At 37.5% G+C, this 15,402-nt stretch overlaps 1 protein-coding gene across 22 annotated transcripts in view; it reads right to left on the reverse strand.

Moving 5' to 3' along the window:
- Nucleotides 1-9,362: 9,362 nt before the first annotated feature.
- The window catches only part of IKZF1 (IKAROS family zinc finger 1), a 138,712-nt gene continuing 132,672 nt past the window's right edge, over nucleotides 9,363-15,402 (reverse strand). For all 22 annotated transcript variants that reach the window (XM_020981322.2, XM_020981316.2, XM_020981313.2 and 19 more), the window contains one exon: nucleotides 9,363-12,864. In XM_020981322.2, coding sequence (XP_020836981.1) covers nucleotides 12,161-12,864 — 704 coding nt within the window. In that variant the 3' untranslated portion in view covers nucleotides 9,363-12,160. The remainder of the gene's footprint in view (nucleotides 12,865-15,402) is intronic.

The raw sequence follows: 15,402 nt of genomic DNA on the forward strand, positions 1-15,402 counted from the left end.
TGTTTGGGTGTTACAGGGTTAATTAGCTTTGGAATCCAGAAGACAGTATCAAATCTTGCCTCTGACATATTCTGGCTGTGTGACTCTGGGCAAGTAACTTTAACCTTTTGCAACTGTGTGAAGACTATAACTGACAGATGAAATAGAGGGAGGGAATTTCCATACTGGCATAGTAATAACATAATAGGTTGTGATAGTGGGGTTTTGGGGTTTGCAAGGAATTTATATGTGTCATAATATGGACTTGTAATTAGAGTTTTACAAAAAAATTACTTTGAGAGAGATAGCACTGGGCTTTTGATTTCAGAACTCCCTAAAGAAACTCTCTCTTCCTACGCAACTCAGCACCTTCTAGGCAACTTACAGTCATAGACAGTGGCCTGGGTACTAAGAGGTTAAGTGACTTGCCCAGTGTCAAACAACCGTTATGGATCACAGACAAAGAGTTGCACTTGGGTTTTCTTGGCTTTGAGGCCAGCTCGTCATCCACTGCGCCATGCTGACCCCCATGGTGCTTTCACTTTGGAAACAATTCCTCAAACACAGTATCTTCTATTTCTTTAAGAGTGAGGTCAAAGTAGTCATACTGACAGTATTAATTAAGGGAGTGTTAAGGAGTTGGTTTGATTTCTGTTCTTTTTCTTAGTGATTTTGTCCCTTTCCTTGATAGGAATGTTTATGGTTCTTTAATCTTAAGCATGGACTAAACCCAGAGCTATCTGTTAAGTTTAATATCGTAGACTGAGAAAAAGACAAATTGGCTGCTTCTGTGGATATTTCTCCAGACCAGAGGTCCTTAAACTTCTTTGTGTCATGGATCCCTTGAGTAATCTGATGTAGCCTATGTGGGTCTTCTCAGAATACATTTTTTAAAATTCGCAATTTAATTTTATAATTTTACAATTACTATAAGTTAAATTAATAATTCCAGCTTAGTTTTTCCCCCATCCAAACTCATAGACCCACTGAAATCTGTCTATACGCCCCAGGTGAAGAACCCTTGCTCTATACTGATGGATCCTCAATGTTTTTGTTAATAACAGTGTCTTGAACAAGAAGGCGCTTAAAGGGAAGGAAATAAGCTTTTATTAAGCTCCTTCTCTGTTAGGCACCCTGCTAAGTGCCGTACAGATATTATTTCAGTTGTTTCTAATTAACAACCCTATGAAGTATGTGCATATGTTTACACCTGAAGAAATTGAGGCAGACTGAGGTTACGTGACTAGCTGAGGGTCACAGAGTTAATACAAAAAAGTGTTTGAGGATTTGAACTCAGGTCTTCCTGAATCCAGGCCCAGTGCTCTATCGATTGTACCACCTAGGTGCCTATATAATATCTGTTGAATTGAACAATTGTCACTGTCAACATAAATCTCCTTGGTTCCTTTTCATTTCTCCCCTTCTGCTCTATAATCTGCATTTCTGGATATTTCCCATATCTCCAGGTACCACAATCTACCTGTGACTTCTTGTGCTAATTCTTTGGGTCTCTCTTTGTCATTTTTATCATTTTTAATCCTTCTTTCTGCCCACAATCCCTCATCCATCTTAGTCATTTGAAAGTGTCCTCCATGAAATAGAACAAATCCCAGGAACTAGTCATTTTTCTGGGGAAACTCTTTAGAGGAGGAAAAGTTTCCATATGTAATCCCAATGGCTTCTAGTAATTTACAGAAAATATATGCAATTCATCCCTCAGCCACTTCTGCTCAGTCTTACGGGATTTCAGTGGTATAGGTAGGGTGCAGGAACAAATTTTTTCCTCTCTCTTTGCATTTATGGGTTTCTGGGTCATTAAATGATGCAATGGCATCTTTTCCTTCAGAGTGACATGGCAACTCAGGAATTTATCTCTATTATAACCATGTAAGTTTTCAGTGGAAATTATTAGTGTTGATAATTAACAGAACATTTTAATATTCTAGGTCACTGCTAGAGTGGAACCGTCCAAGTTAAAGACACTTTGACCACAAACACTGCACCATTTGTGTTTGCATTCTCTGTTCCTCTTCCTTCTCTCTCCTTTGTCTACCCTCTTTCTTTTCACCTTTTTCCAGCTCTTAAATTCTTGGTATGTGTCTCTTCACATAAAACAGCCTATCACCCACTGAAAGTGGGGAAAACCAGCTCTGAATATCTGATGTTGGCAAAAGAGAATTCAGTGTTGCTCTTGACTTCACAATTTATTCAAATATCTTAAAGGGGTCTTAGAAATAATCTAGAGCAAGGATTTTTAACCTGGGGTCTATGGATAGTTTTTAGTAGGTCTATGAACTTGGCTGGACAAATTACACCTTTATTTTCACTAATCTGTAACTGAAATTTAGGATTTCTTTTCAATTCCCAATTCAGGTAACAAAAATTATTTTGAGAAGTGGTCCATAGGCCTCCCCAGCCTGCCAGAGGGGTCCATGGCACACAAAACATGGTCAAGAACCTCTGATCCAGATCAACCTCCTTATTTAGCAAAGGGCAAACTCAGAGAAGGTCAGTGACTTACAGCAGGTGACACAGCTGGCCAGGGGCAGGGCAAGAGTCTCATTTTTCTGTATATCAACAATACTAAAATTTTCCTTAAGTGGAATTAGCCAATTTTGCAATTTCAGGGTCAGTAAGCAATAGTGGAAAGTATTTGTTATTTAAAACGAAACAAAAAGCAGCTCAATGAACTGTGTCATCCATGAGAATATCAGTGTGGCACAATGGGTAATGTATATGACTTAGAATCAATAGGAACTGGGTTTGAATCCTACTTCTATGTCTGTGTGACTCCAAGAAAGTCACTCAACCTTTTTATTCCTCCATTTCTTAATCTGTAAAGTGAGGATGATAATAACAGTCTTAAAGAGCTGCTATGAGGTTCAAATGAGATAACTTATGTATGCGAAGAACTTTGTAAGCTAGTTGTTATTGTTGAGTCAAGTCCAACTCTTCGTGAACCTACTTGGTGTTTTTGGTTTTGGTTTTTTGGGCAAATATACTAGTTTGCCATTTTGTTCTCCAGGTTATTTTACAGATGAGGAAACTGAGGCAAACAGGACTACGTGACTTGCCCAGGGTCCCACAACTAGTGTTTGAGGCTGCATTGGAACTCAGGTCTCTCCACTACACCAACTGACAGCCACCTAGTGGTCAGCTAGTGCTAGCTCCCAATTGTAGGTGAACTCGCTGTTCCTCTGTGATCTAGTGATGCTGACCTTCTTGCTAGTACTTCTTATACAGGACATTGAGCATTTTCTGATCAACTCAAAACATTTTCACAGGCTCCTCCTGGCTTCCTTCAAGTTTCAACCTCTACAGGAAGCCTTTCTCACTCTCCCTTAATACTTGTAACTTCCCTTTGTTGACTATTTCCAATTTATCCTGTATATATTGTTTGTGTGTTGTCTCTTTCATTAGACTGTGAGCTCCTTGAGGGCAGGGCATGGTTTTTTGCCTTTCTTTGCATCCTTAGAACTTAGTACAATGCTTGCCACATAGCAACCACTTAATTAATGCTTGTTGACTTCATTTGACATTGAAGAATATAACATAAATCTTGCTTGGTTGGTCATTGTTTTCCAAATAGACTTCATTGTTCTTGATACCTTTATGTTTTGTAGAAAATTACAAAAATTCCAAATTTCATTTTAATCTCACTTTAAGGAAAATTTGTAGATAAAAATCTCTATTTTTTTTAAAAAAGAGAAATAATGGGATGGTTTTTTTTCCTTGACAAAATAACTTTTGCTTTACAAAAGCATTTGTTATAGGTGGCATCTCAATGTCCTGTGTCAGGAACAGCAAGGCCAGCATCACTAGATCACAGAGTAATGCTTACCAAATTTGTGAATAACATAAATATGAAAATATAGAATCAGCATTCAAAAAAGACTGGAAGCGATGTCTCAGATTCACTAAAATGAAATGTACAAGGAATAAGTGTAAAGTTCTATACTTGGGCTCAAAATGTTAACTTCTTTACGAGCATCTGATAAGGGCGGCAGGGCTATATGATAGAAAAAGACCTGGGAGTTTAGTGGACTACAAGCTCCACTTAAGTCAACAATGTGGTATAGCAGCCAAAAAAGCCAAGCTGACCTTGGGATAAATGAATTGGGACCGACAGTACTATTGTACTCTGCCTTGGACAGATAACATCAGGCGTGTTTTGTTTAGTTCTGTGACTGAATTTTTGAAAGAAAAAAAAATGGAGCTGAGGACAATGATTGGGATAGTGAGGTTCTAGGAATGCTTAGCGTCAAGAAGAGATGTTTTCAAGTCTTCAAGGAGGTGGCAGAGAAGACTCATTAGAATTGTTTTTCAGAGGGCAAAACTAAGTATCAGTGGGGGGAAGTGGCAGAAAGGTAAAGTAGTTTTATGTAGAGTTGTTTCTAACCCTTAGAGCTGTTCCTAAATGGAATGGGCTGTTTCTGGAGGTAATAAGGTGCGTTTTGCTGTAGAACTTTTAACAGAATCCAAATGATCACTTGATGGGGATGTTCAGGTAGATTGGATTACATGGCCTCTGAGGTCCCTTCTAATCTCAACAGCCTGGAATGAATTTGATTATTCTGTATTGCCTTCTTTCAACTTATTTTAGTTCATGACTTAATTCTGAAATTGGGTGGCTAGATTGAACTCACTGCTTAGTAAACTATTTGAGAATTCTAATTGGGGTTTGGATATTCTCTAAGAAGCAGGGTCAGAGGTTTTTAGATTTCAGGTCACCTGACACCTTCCCCTTGGTCCCAAACTTCTCATAAAATTCCTAAAACCCATAAGGTAGGATTTGACAGCAAATGGTACAAATTTTTTGAGGAATACATTTATTTCCTCAAGCATGTGAAGGGAGACTGCAGGATATGTCAGGAAGATTGCCACATCTGGAGTCAGAACACCTGGGTGGGCATCTCGGCTCAACTGTTGGTTAACTTTTCCCTCATCTGTAAAATGGAGGGATCTGCTATTCCACACAGAGCTAAAGGATGTAAAGCACTTTGTAAACCTCAATATGCTGTATAAATATCAGCTACTATTATTGCCTGTGACTAACAAGAAATGCAATTGTCTGCTCGGATTTCTCAAGGAAAGTTAAGTGAGCATCCTGTAGTTCTTGAAAGAGAAACTATCAGCTTACCTAGATAACTCAAAAGTAAGGACCAGCTAAAGGTATTCTTGGTTATTCTTTTCCCATCTTTACCTGGAGACCAAGAGAAGAGGCTAGTATTATTCTATGTTTGTCTACAAGAGAAAATCTAGCCTTATATCTTGAGAGGTAATAAGTTAGTTTTCACTGAAGTCTTCATGTGGAGACTAGATACTTGACTACTAGATACTAGATACATTTGACAGAGATGTCATGTTATAGTAACAATTGTTATAGCTACCATTAATATAGTACTTTAAGATTTGCAAAGTGCTTTACAAATATTGTTTCATTTTATCCTACTATTATTGAATTGTATCTTACTATGCTATTATCCCTATTTTATAGATGAGGAAACCGAGGTAGATAAGGTTAAGTAACTTGCCCAGGGTCACACAGTTAGTGTTTGAGGCCAGATTTGAACTCGAGACTTCCTGACTTCAGGTCCAGCGTTCTATGCAATGTTGCAGAGAATTCCTGAACGGGTCTGATTTGGACTAGACGATCACTGATGTTCCTTTTAACTCTTAAATGTCTAAATTTCTCTTACCTCAAGCTTGGCTCCCTATTAACTCTAATATCACTTATAAACCTTTATTCTGGAAATTTCACGCTTTTCATAACCAGGCCCCAATCTCCAACCTAACATTTCCTATCTTGTACATGACTTTCCTTCATGCCTCCAAGCCAGTCAAACTGGCTTTTTAAAAAATAGTTCCTGCCATCTAGCAGCTCATTCTTTCCCTTTTTTTATATTAATTTATTTAGTTTTAGTTTCCAACATTCACTTCCGTAAGGTTCTGAGTTCCAAATTTTCTCCCCCTTCCTCCCCTGCCCTCACCCCAGACAAGAACCTGATATAGGTTCTACCAAATTGGCCTTCTTATTGTTCCTTATACCCTGGGACATTCATTCTCCTCTCCATGGCGATGTTGCTGAGTGAAGATTTAGCCTTTGCTGTAACTCTAGCTCCAATCAGACCCAGACCTCTTATATACTTGAAGTATTACTCATGCTTTTACTCACTTTTTTGGGAACATGGTGACTGAAATCCTCTCCCTTCTTTTTGCTGTCTATCCAAATTCTAAAAGGGCCTCAAGTTCTGATCCTAATCTTGCTTCCTTCAAGAAGACTTCTCTAATTCTTTGTGGCCTAAGTTGAAATCTTCCATCTCTGTGTTAGGGGCTTCTGTTCCACTAGTTGACCTGGAGGAAGGGGAATGCTTCAGGCCTGGTACATTCCCATAAATCCACTGAATATGTCAATATTTTTTGCTTTCCTCTTTTCTCCTTCAACCCCCACGATTACTCTCTTCATGGTAATCTTGTAGTGAATCTTAGGTGTGATGTGAAGTTATAGAAGCACGTTAAGTGATTTGTGGAAAACAGCTAATGTCTTCTACCAAAGGGATCTTCTTGTCATCTTTTCTATCACAAGAGTGAGGATTGTACACTGGACCTGTATAGCTGACATTCAAACTATACTCTCATGCTTCTGTGTGTGCAGCTAGACAGAGGCAGTAGTTAGTCTATCTGGAAAGAACTCTGGACCTGGAATCAGGAAGAGATGGATTCAAATTCCACTTTTGACAATTACTGTTGTGTTACCACAGCCAAGTCACTTCATCTTTCTGATCCGCAGTTTCCTCACCAGAGACTTGGGATAATAATACTATAGTACTTGCCTTACAGGGTTCTGGTAATGATTAACTAAGATCATATCCATAAACTACTTTGTGGACCTTAAAACCTAACAGAAAGGTTTGTGTTGGATAAAGGAAAATTCAAATTGGTATTATGAATTAAACTAATTTTTAAAAATCTGCTAGAGCTCAGACAAATGACTATTGTCCTTCAAAGTAGTTGACTTTAAGAGAACATTCATTATTCCAGCAACACAGCCATTTCTGAAAACACATCTAGAATTCTTTGGGAACAGCCTTCAGCATCAGTCTACAAATGACCCAAGAAAATCACTCTCGTTACTTTATAGCCTTGTGGAAGCTATTAATCAGCTTGAAGAACTGCAAATGGCTTTTGGCCAGGGGCAATTATAAAGTTACCCTCAAAGAATGAAGATTCACTATCACTTAAGTCAACTCTTAACAATGGTTCTTCGTCTCTCTTTTTTTTTTTATCATGATTCCTTTGATAGTCTGGTGAAGTCTTTCTCAGAATAATGTTTCTAAGTGCACAAAATAAAATACACAGAATACAGTGGAAACCAATTAGGTTGAAATACAGTTGTCAAAATATGAAACAAAACCCAAATTCATGGACTCCCTTCTCTTCCTGGAAAATATTTATGACCCCTGATATAGAAGAGTGTGCAACAGAAAGTGTGCTAGTGTGAAAACACTGGGTTTGGAGTCAGAGGACACAGGTTTGCTTTCTGGTTCTGTTTCTTTACTGCCTATATTGTGTTGGTCAAGGGATTTCATTTCACATGGCTTCTCATTTTCTCATCTGTAAAATGAAAAAAGCTGAACTATATCTCTAAGTTGCTTTCTAGTTTTAGATCCTTTGAGGCTTTTAGAGTAACTTCAAAGAAGGCATTCTAGAACAGTACTGAGCAATAGCTGAAAGCATCATTGGGAAAGCAAATTGCCTCTCAAATAGACAACTGTCATTTGGTTCTGTAAGTCCCAGTATGGCTAAAAAAATTATCTGCCTTGTTACCACAGAGTTACACCATGGATGATGACTCAGTGAAGCTCATCACAAGATGGGCCATCCTCATGTCAGTATCACATCCTGATAGCTATCTATGGCGGGGAGGTCCATTATCTGCTTTGCAGGACCATTTTCAAAGCTCTTGTGATGGCCTCAGGGACTGCCTATGAGCCAAAATGTGCATCTGATGGGGCAGGAAGGCATTCATTGAATTTATCTGTGATAGAATAGAAGAAAAATTATACTATAGAAGAATACACTATACACTATAGAAGAATTTCAAAACAGGTACAAAATGATATTCTTCTATTTTTTGCATTGGACCTTCCTTTCTTGTATTCACAGTTCAACAGAAAATTATTAACATAATCACCATCAGGGATAAGTTGGAAATACATGCTTCCTCCTCCCCCCTCCTCCCACCCCTTCATAATTCTGTATACAGATTTGCCAAAAAGATATCTCAGGATCTGAATGGTCTTGGATCTCACCACTGTTGAAGAAGATCTTAACAATGACCACCCAAACTATTATTAAAAAAAAGTATAAGAAAGCATCTAAAACCATACTGCATATTTCAGATCTGACCAGACATTTTTCACAGTACTGCTCTTTCTTAAACAGCATATGCACTTTCTTTTATTGATACCTATACATTTTAAATACATCTAATTTTGGCTCATAATGAGTAAAAAATAATTTTTTAAAATGAACAAAACATATGAACAAAAGCATCACAATTTACATCAACGAAGAAAATTTAGAATTATTTTGAACTGTTGACCCTTTTTTATTGCTGAAATTGATGGATGAAGAACTGTAGGACATGTTGCCTCTTCGGTTGTTGATGTCTGTTTCATCACTTATTTTATATTTTATAGATTTATGGTTGTAACCCAAACTTGAAAACCAAACCAATCCAAATCAGAAAAGTTACAAAACCCCTCCTCACAAATAAAACAACTTTGTGCCAAGTAGAAGAGTTTCTAGAAGTATAAGAGATTATAATTTGCAATTGTTCTGACTTTTAACTCAGAGAAAACTGGCATCTATTTGTAGTGTGCCCTGGAGATCAGAAAGAGTCTGGACAGGAATTCAGTGATAGTAAATAATAATGAAAATAACTGAGGATGGGTTGTGTTTCTAATCATCTTGACTCCTCCTAAAAGAGTAGGACAGTTCTACACTTTTAAATGCTATTTTTGCCAATGGAAAAAGAGGAAAATACAGTGTGAGATAAATAAAGATCCTGGTTTTTAAGGGTATAAGCTATGGGAGGGGGTAGGTATGTGAAATGGTAATTTTGATTTGTGAAAGACAGGTCAACAAGTTATTCTTAATCCTCTTAATGCCTATATGCATTTTAAGTGCAATGTGAGAGCATGTGGAACCTCTCCACTCCCAAATGGGAACACAGCTAGGTACACTTCTCTCACATGGGTGTACCCCAAACATCACACAGGCATATCATCACATAAAACAAAAGGAAGCACAGAGCAGAAAAGTGTAAAACCATGCAGAATTCTACTTTCACCAATGAGAAGAAAACTCCTGATACAGAATGTGGGCACATATCAAACATAATTTAATTACATGTTGACATTTTATGAAATCTACAATAGTTGAAAGAGGAAGAATGGTGTTACAATATAAAATCACAGCAAAAGGATGTGTAAATATAAGTTTATACTGGCTATAAAAGGCAAGAAGAAAGTAGGATAAGAGTTTCAGAAAAACACTCCTTCAGGAGCGGCTATATACAGTGCTGGGTAGAGTTGTTTGGAATGTCACTGGTTAAAACAAATTGCATAAATTAGACTTCACTCTTTTTATGAGATGGATGAAAAAGTATGAAAGTACATTGCCCTGAACTTCTGTTCTCTGTAAGCATTTACTTTCAATAAGGTCTATCCTCTTTTTTTTTTAAAGTTCCATATAGAATTTTAACTTCCATTTGTCAAAATCTTCCATTTGTCAAATGGATAAAAAAGAGAAGAAGTGGTGAAATAAAAAGATAGGACAGGTTTTGCCTATTCTTTCCTCAGCTTTGAAGTATCCTCTGCAGTACATGTCAAATTTCCATTTTATTTATTTCCAGTGTTTAAATGTCAATCCTGTCTCAGAAAATATGAAAATTTGGGGGCGGGGGCAAAGAAACACCTTGCCTGTACTAATTCATGGGTGTATCAGTAAGACCCAACTATCCATAAATAGGAATAGTTGTAGGAATGCTAAAGGAATCCCATATTTAAAGAATCATTACAAACCCAGCACATCTCAGATCAGATCAGTCATACCATACTTTGAGAACATGGCCTATTGTTGGTATCTGACAAAGGCTGACTATTGAGGTGGAGTGGGGGAATTCAAAACCTTTCAAAACCTTGGAGAAAAGAATAGTGATGATCCTTTCTCATCCCCCCTGAATACTCTGGAAATAGCCAAGAACTCTATTAATGTGGAGCAGAGATGTAAATATATTAACATTTTTGCCCTTCTGTGCCTCAGTGTTAGTGGAGAACTGTTCATTGTTTCTCCAGATGCATACTTAAAAAAGAAAACATTTTTCCTAAAACAATGATACAAATTCACGTGGAAATAGTCATCTGACTGCTGTAAAGAAAGCCTTTACTTCTTGTCTTTACAAAGTAAATATTTTAAAAAATCATCTCACTATTATGGGATGTACTTCTGGGATATACTCATTAGATCATAGTGATACTGACATCTTTGTTAACACCTCTCTTGTATGCCCCTTATGTGATATAAAGAACACATATTCCCATTTCAGCCATATGACATAGTTAGCATTGTTATTTCCTAGTAACTTCTGATGCCTGAAATAGTGCAAAAGAATAATAAATCACATTTACTCATGGACAAACTCGTAGGACCATATTCTAGTGGAATGGATTTTCCAGTCACAAGGATTTAAGACAGAGAAAGGGATGGGGTGGGATGGTTCATATACATGTCTGTTTATTAAAGAACTGGATTAAATTTTAAAGAAGATATTTATGGTAAGAGATGTCAATTAAAGAAGTTTGGCATGAAATTTTGGCCTTCAAGAAAATAAATATTTAGAGAGGCAGTGTGGTGTAATGGATAGAGAATGGCTCTGTCATCAGGAAGATGTGGTTTTGAGTCTCATCTCTGACACATACTGTCCGTGTAATCCTGAAAAAATAACTTAATTTCTCAGTGCCCCAGGCAGCTCTTTAAGACTCTAAATTGTGGAGAAGGTGTCCATCTGCAATGGCAAAAGTCAATCCTCATCAGCAAAAATACCAATGCAGTGTCAGGTAGAGTAAAATATTTCAAAGGGACCTGAATTTCTCTGTAGGGGGTAGGGTTTGCAAAAAATGATTGGAGGTCATGTATGGGAACCAGTAGCTTAAAATAAAACCTCTAGTGCTTGTAAAGAAATTCCATGTGAACAAATGGAGAAGAATGTTTAAATGTGACTATGCACCAGGAATATTTGGCCCCATATGACTGGAAAAAGTTTCGGCAATATCCTTGAAGGTTCTAGAGGCATTGTGAAAAGGTCCTCGAAATCAAACAGACCATATAAAAAAGATTCTCCTAATTAAGCATCTCTTCATTGTCAGCTTAGGTTTTTCTCCTGGAATTACCTTTTCTAAACAAACTGGATATTTTCCTATACAGATAATGATTCCAAATAACATTTTCTTTAAAACACACACACACACACTCCCACACAGCAAGAAGGAAACATATCAGTCCTTGGAAACAAGAGTTCTGGGGCCTCATAATCCTTCTATCCCAGATGAGTCCCAAAGGGTACCTCTGATTCTGTCCTAATCTTTTCAACATCATTTTACTCCTATTTCTCTTTAAGATAGCCACACATCTTCTTGTGTACAGACTATTCACGGAAAGTCACAGAATCCACCTGATGTGAGAATCTGAGTCTTAGCAAAGGGTCACAAGTAGACGTGGACTCTTCCAACCCTTGGCCTTTTTTGTATGGGTTTTCTATGAAATTAGCTTTTGGGGGAAGGAACGCTTACAAGAAGCAAAAGATGAAGGGGGAGAGTCTGATCTAGTAGTCTACAAAGCTCCTAGTTACATTAACTAATAATTTTTTATGCTCTAAAATTCAACTCTGCAACTAACAATAAAAATCTCATTGCTCTCTTAAAAAAAAAAAAGAAAGAAAAAATGAGTTGCAATTGTACAACCATCCAATACATGCTCCAGAAAGGAAGAAAACAGGCATCTGATTCCTTTTTCTCCTGATACCTTTTTTAGTTTGTTTTTTGTTTCACGTGTGTGTGGATGTTCATGCAACTCTAGGCATAGACCACTCAAGGTTATATTAGCAAAGAAGGGAGTTTTAACTCATGTGGTAACGGTGCTCCCCTCGTGTTATGTGAGAGGAGAATTCATACCTGTCCTGACTGTGATAGCCACACATGTTGCATTCAAAAGGATCACGGAAGCCATGGCAACCCATGTGGATCGTATACATCACATGGTCCAAAAAGAGGACCCTGCAGTGTTCACATTTATACACCTTCAATGGCTCCCCACTGCTGCTGATCACTTTGAAAGCGTCTTGGGAATTGTCAGTTGCTGCCCTCAGGACGTCATAGGGCCTATGCTCTTCTTTTATGGACAAACCATTTCTGGCATGTTGGTTTATGTGGTTTGTCAGGTAAATGAGGCCACTCCGTTCCTCGTTATTACTCTCTGTGTCTGTGGAGTCTTGGCAGCTGTTGCTTGGGGAGGCATCCCTTTCGGAGGAGATGGATTTAGCCTTAGAAAGGAGCAATAGATTTTCCACGGCACTGTCCTGGGCTGTGTGGTTAGGGCGTGGGTGGCCATCTGCATGGGGCTTGTGGAGCTGGTACATGGAGCTGATGACCGGTACAACCTCGGAGCCCGGGGGCGTCTGCACCAGTGGGCGCAATGATTCGGCCCCTAGGTAGCTAATGGCATTGTTGATGGCCTGATCCATGACATGGGTCTGCATCATTTCATTCTCCTTCTCATAATTGGTGCTGGCATCATATGGGAGATCTGACAAACATTTCTCACCTGGCAATTAAAATAAGCAGTAGTCAGTTAAGACCTGAATTTCTCAAGCATTTACTTATTTCTTACTGAGAACCAAGATTAGTCAGTTAACAATTTATCTTTATGTGTCAGGCACATTGATTATATGAAATAATCAATAGGAAAATAATTTTAATTGTTTAAACAATCATTAATTAATGATTTAATTAAATAATTTTGGCATATTTGGAAAATATTCTGGGGAAATAATAAAAAAGGCAGGCATACAACACAAATTACTTTACATGTAGCATAATAAAAATAATCAAATGAGATAGTGTGTGCAAAGCTTTTTTTAAAGTGACATAAAATTTTAGCATCGTGTAATGGATAGCCAGACCCAAAGACAGGATGACTTGGGTTCGAGTCCTGCCTCTGACACATACTGGCTGTGCAACCCTGGACAAATCCCTTCACCTCTCAAAGCTGTAGGTGACTCTCAAAAAGACTTTCATTGGTCAAACTGAGATTCCTTACACCATATAAGGAGTTCCTTATACTAATGAAATCACAGGTCTGGTTCCCATCCATCATAATCATCATTACATTTGGTATATCTATTGAAGGGATTAGCTGAGGATTTATTCTATCAGTCAAGGATATTATATTGAATTTCAATGATAATCGTCTCTCTACAATCTTGGACAAAGAATATATCTCTGACAATCCCCTGGCAAAATGAACAAGTTTTGCTCTTGAGATGTTAACATTTGCAGTAGTGATGGTTTGAGTATGACCTTGCGAATGATGAACACCATTGTGGTTATGACACTGACTTAATGAATGGTTGAGTGCAACTCATCTACCATGTTTGTCTTAGCTTCCTCATCCTAACAGAGAAAAGACAATGACTCACTTTAGAGCACTGTGTCATGGTTTAACTCATGTGTGATAGTCAAGAGCTTTAAAGACAATTACTATCACAATTATAACAAGGATGGTGTCCTTTTAATTAGAATTGCCTCTTTCTTCTAATTCTCTTCCCCATCCCACCTTTTAGCCAACTAGATTTCTAATCTCCTTTCAGAGAGATGATGATAATTACAACAACAACAAAAAACTCTCTTTTAAGGGCCTACTATTTATAAGATCTTCTGCTAGGCAACATGGTCCAGTGGAAAGGGCACCAGATTTGAAGTCAGAGCCTGAGTTCAAATCCTGGCTCTGCTACTTATTAACCTACATGACCTTGGGGAAAGTCATATCACTTCTCTTGACTTCAGTTTCCTCTGTAAAATGGAAAGAGCTGGGCTCTGAAGTCTCACCAAGCTCTAAATCTATGATCCTATGATCCACAGCTATTGGGAATACAAAGGGGGAAACTCTCCAGTTCCTTACCTTAAGGAACTTTTAGATTGAAAAGGGAGGTATGACATGTAGAAAATTAAGGATGATACGAGTTTGATTTCCATGAAGTAAAAGAAATAAAACAGTGGAATATAAACTTCTTGAGGTCAGGGTCTGTCTTGTTTTTGTCTATCTCCAATGCATAGCACAGTGCCTGATATATAGCAGATGCTTAATACATGTTTGTTGAATGATATAGGGAACAGTATAGGAAAATGAGAGAGAGAGAGAGAGAGAGAGAGAGAGAGATTACTTTCAACCAGGAGGGATCTGGAAAGGCAAAGCCTAAGAGTTGAGCCTTGAAAGAAGAACATAACTACCTATGACAGCATTCTATACCCATTACCGAATGTAGTAACACACATAGTAGGTGCTTTAACAAATGTTTGTTGAATTGAATAACAGTGGAAAACAGAGAACCATTTAAATAAGTATGTAGTTGAAGGTAGAAACAAAACCAAGGGAATTACAGGGAGGAAGAAAGGGCAACAGTTTGAAAGAGTAGGAAGAGATCTGTCAGAGAAATATCAATTGTTTAATCCTAATTTTGTTTTTACAAGCTAGTTTTCCAATTCTTTAGATATTTCTCTATGGAAGAAGCAAAACCAATTTCCTTTGTTATATGTTATTATGTTATATGTCACAGGTATGGCAGAGCTTAAGACCAAATGGTAGCTAATGTCTGTAACATGGAAGTGGTACAGTCATTAATTAGGGCCCTATTTTACTTCAATTCGAAAAGCTAATTATTTATTTGTTTTAAGTGAGGTGTTCTGTCTTCAATAAAGCCATTAGTTTTCATTAATAAACAAAAGTGTTTGAATTTCTACAAATATGATTTAATGTTGCTTCTCTTATATTTCACAAGGGCCTCATTCTTTCCTGTATGACAATGATATCTGTCATCATTGTATTAATTTTTGGAGTAAGGAGATTATATATATGTACATATACACACATATATGCATGCTTATAAACATATGCAGGTATATATGTCTATATAAAATATAAGTATATATGTAAATATAAAAACAGAATCATGCTTCATGAATTTGCTAATTGAACTTCTCGGTTGTGGTCATTAGCCACTGGTAACATGTATACACTGTCTCTCAAACTCTCAAAAAATGTCCCATAAAGACTGCCATATTCCATCCTCCTTTCTTTTCTGTA

Source organism: Phascolarctos cinereus, unplaced genomic scaffold (genome assembly GCF_003287225.1).
Source record: "Phascolarctos cinereus isolate Bilbo 61053 unplaced genomic scaffold, phaCin_HiC Scaffold_4;HRSCAF=312, whole genome shotgun sequence".
NCBI lineage: Eukaryota > Metazoa > Chordata > Mammalia > Diprotodontia > Phascolarctidae > Phascolarctos > Phascolarctos cinereus.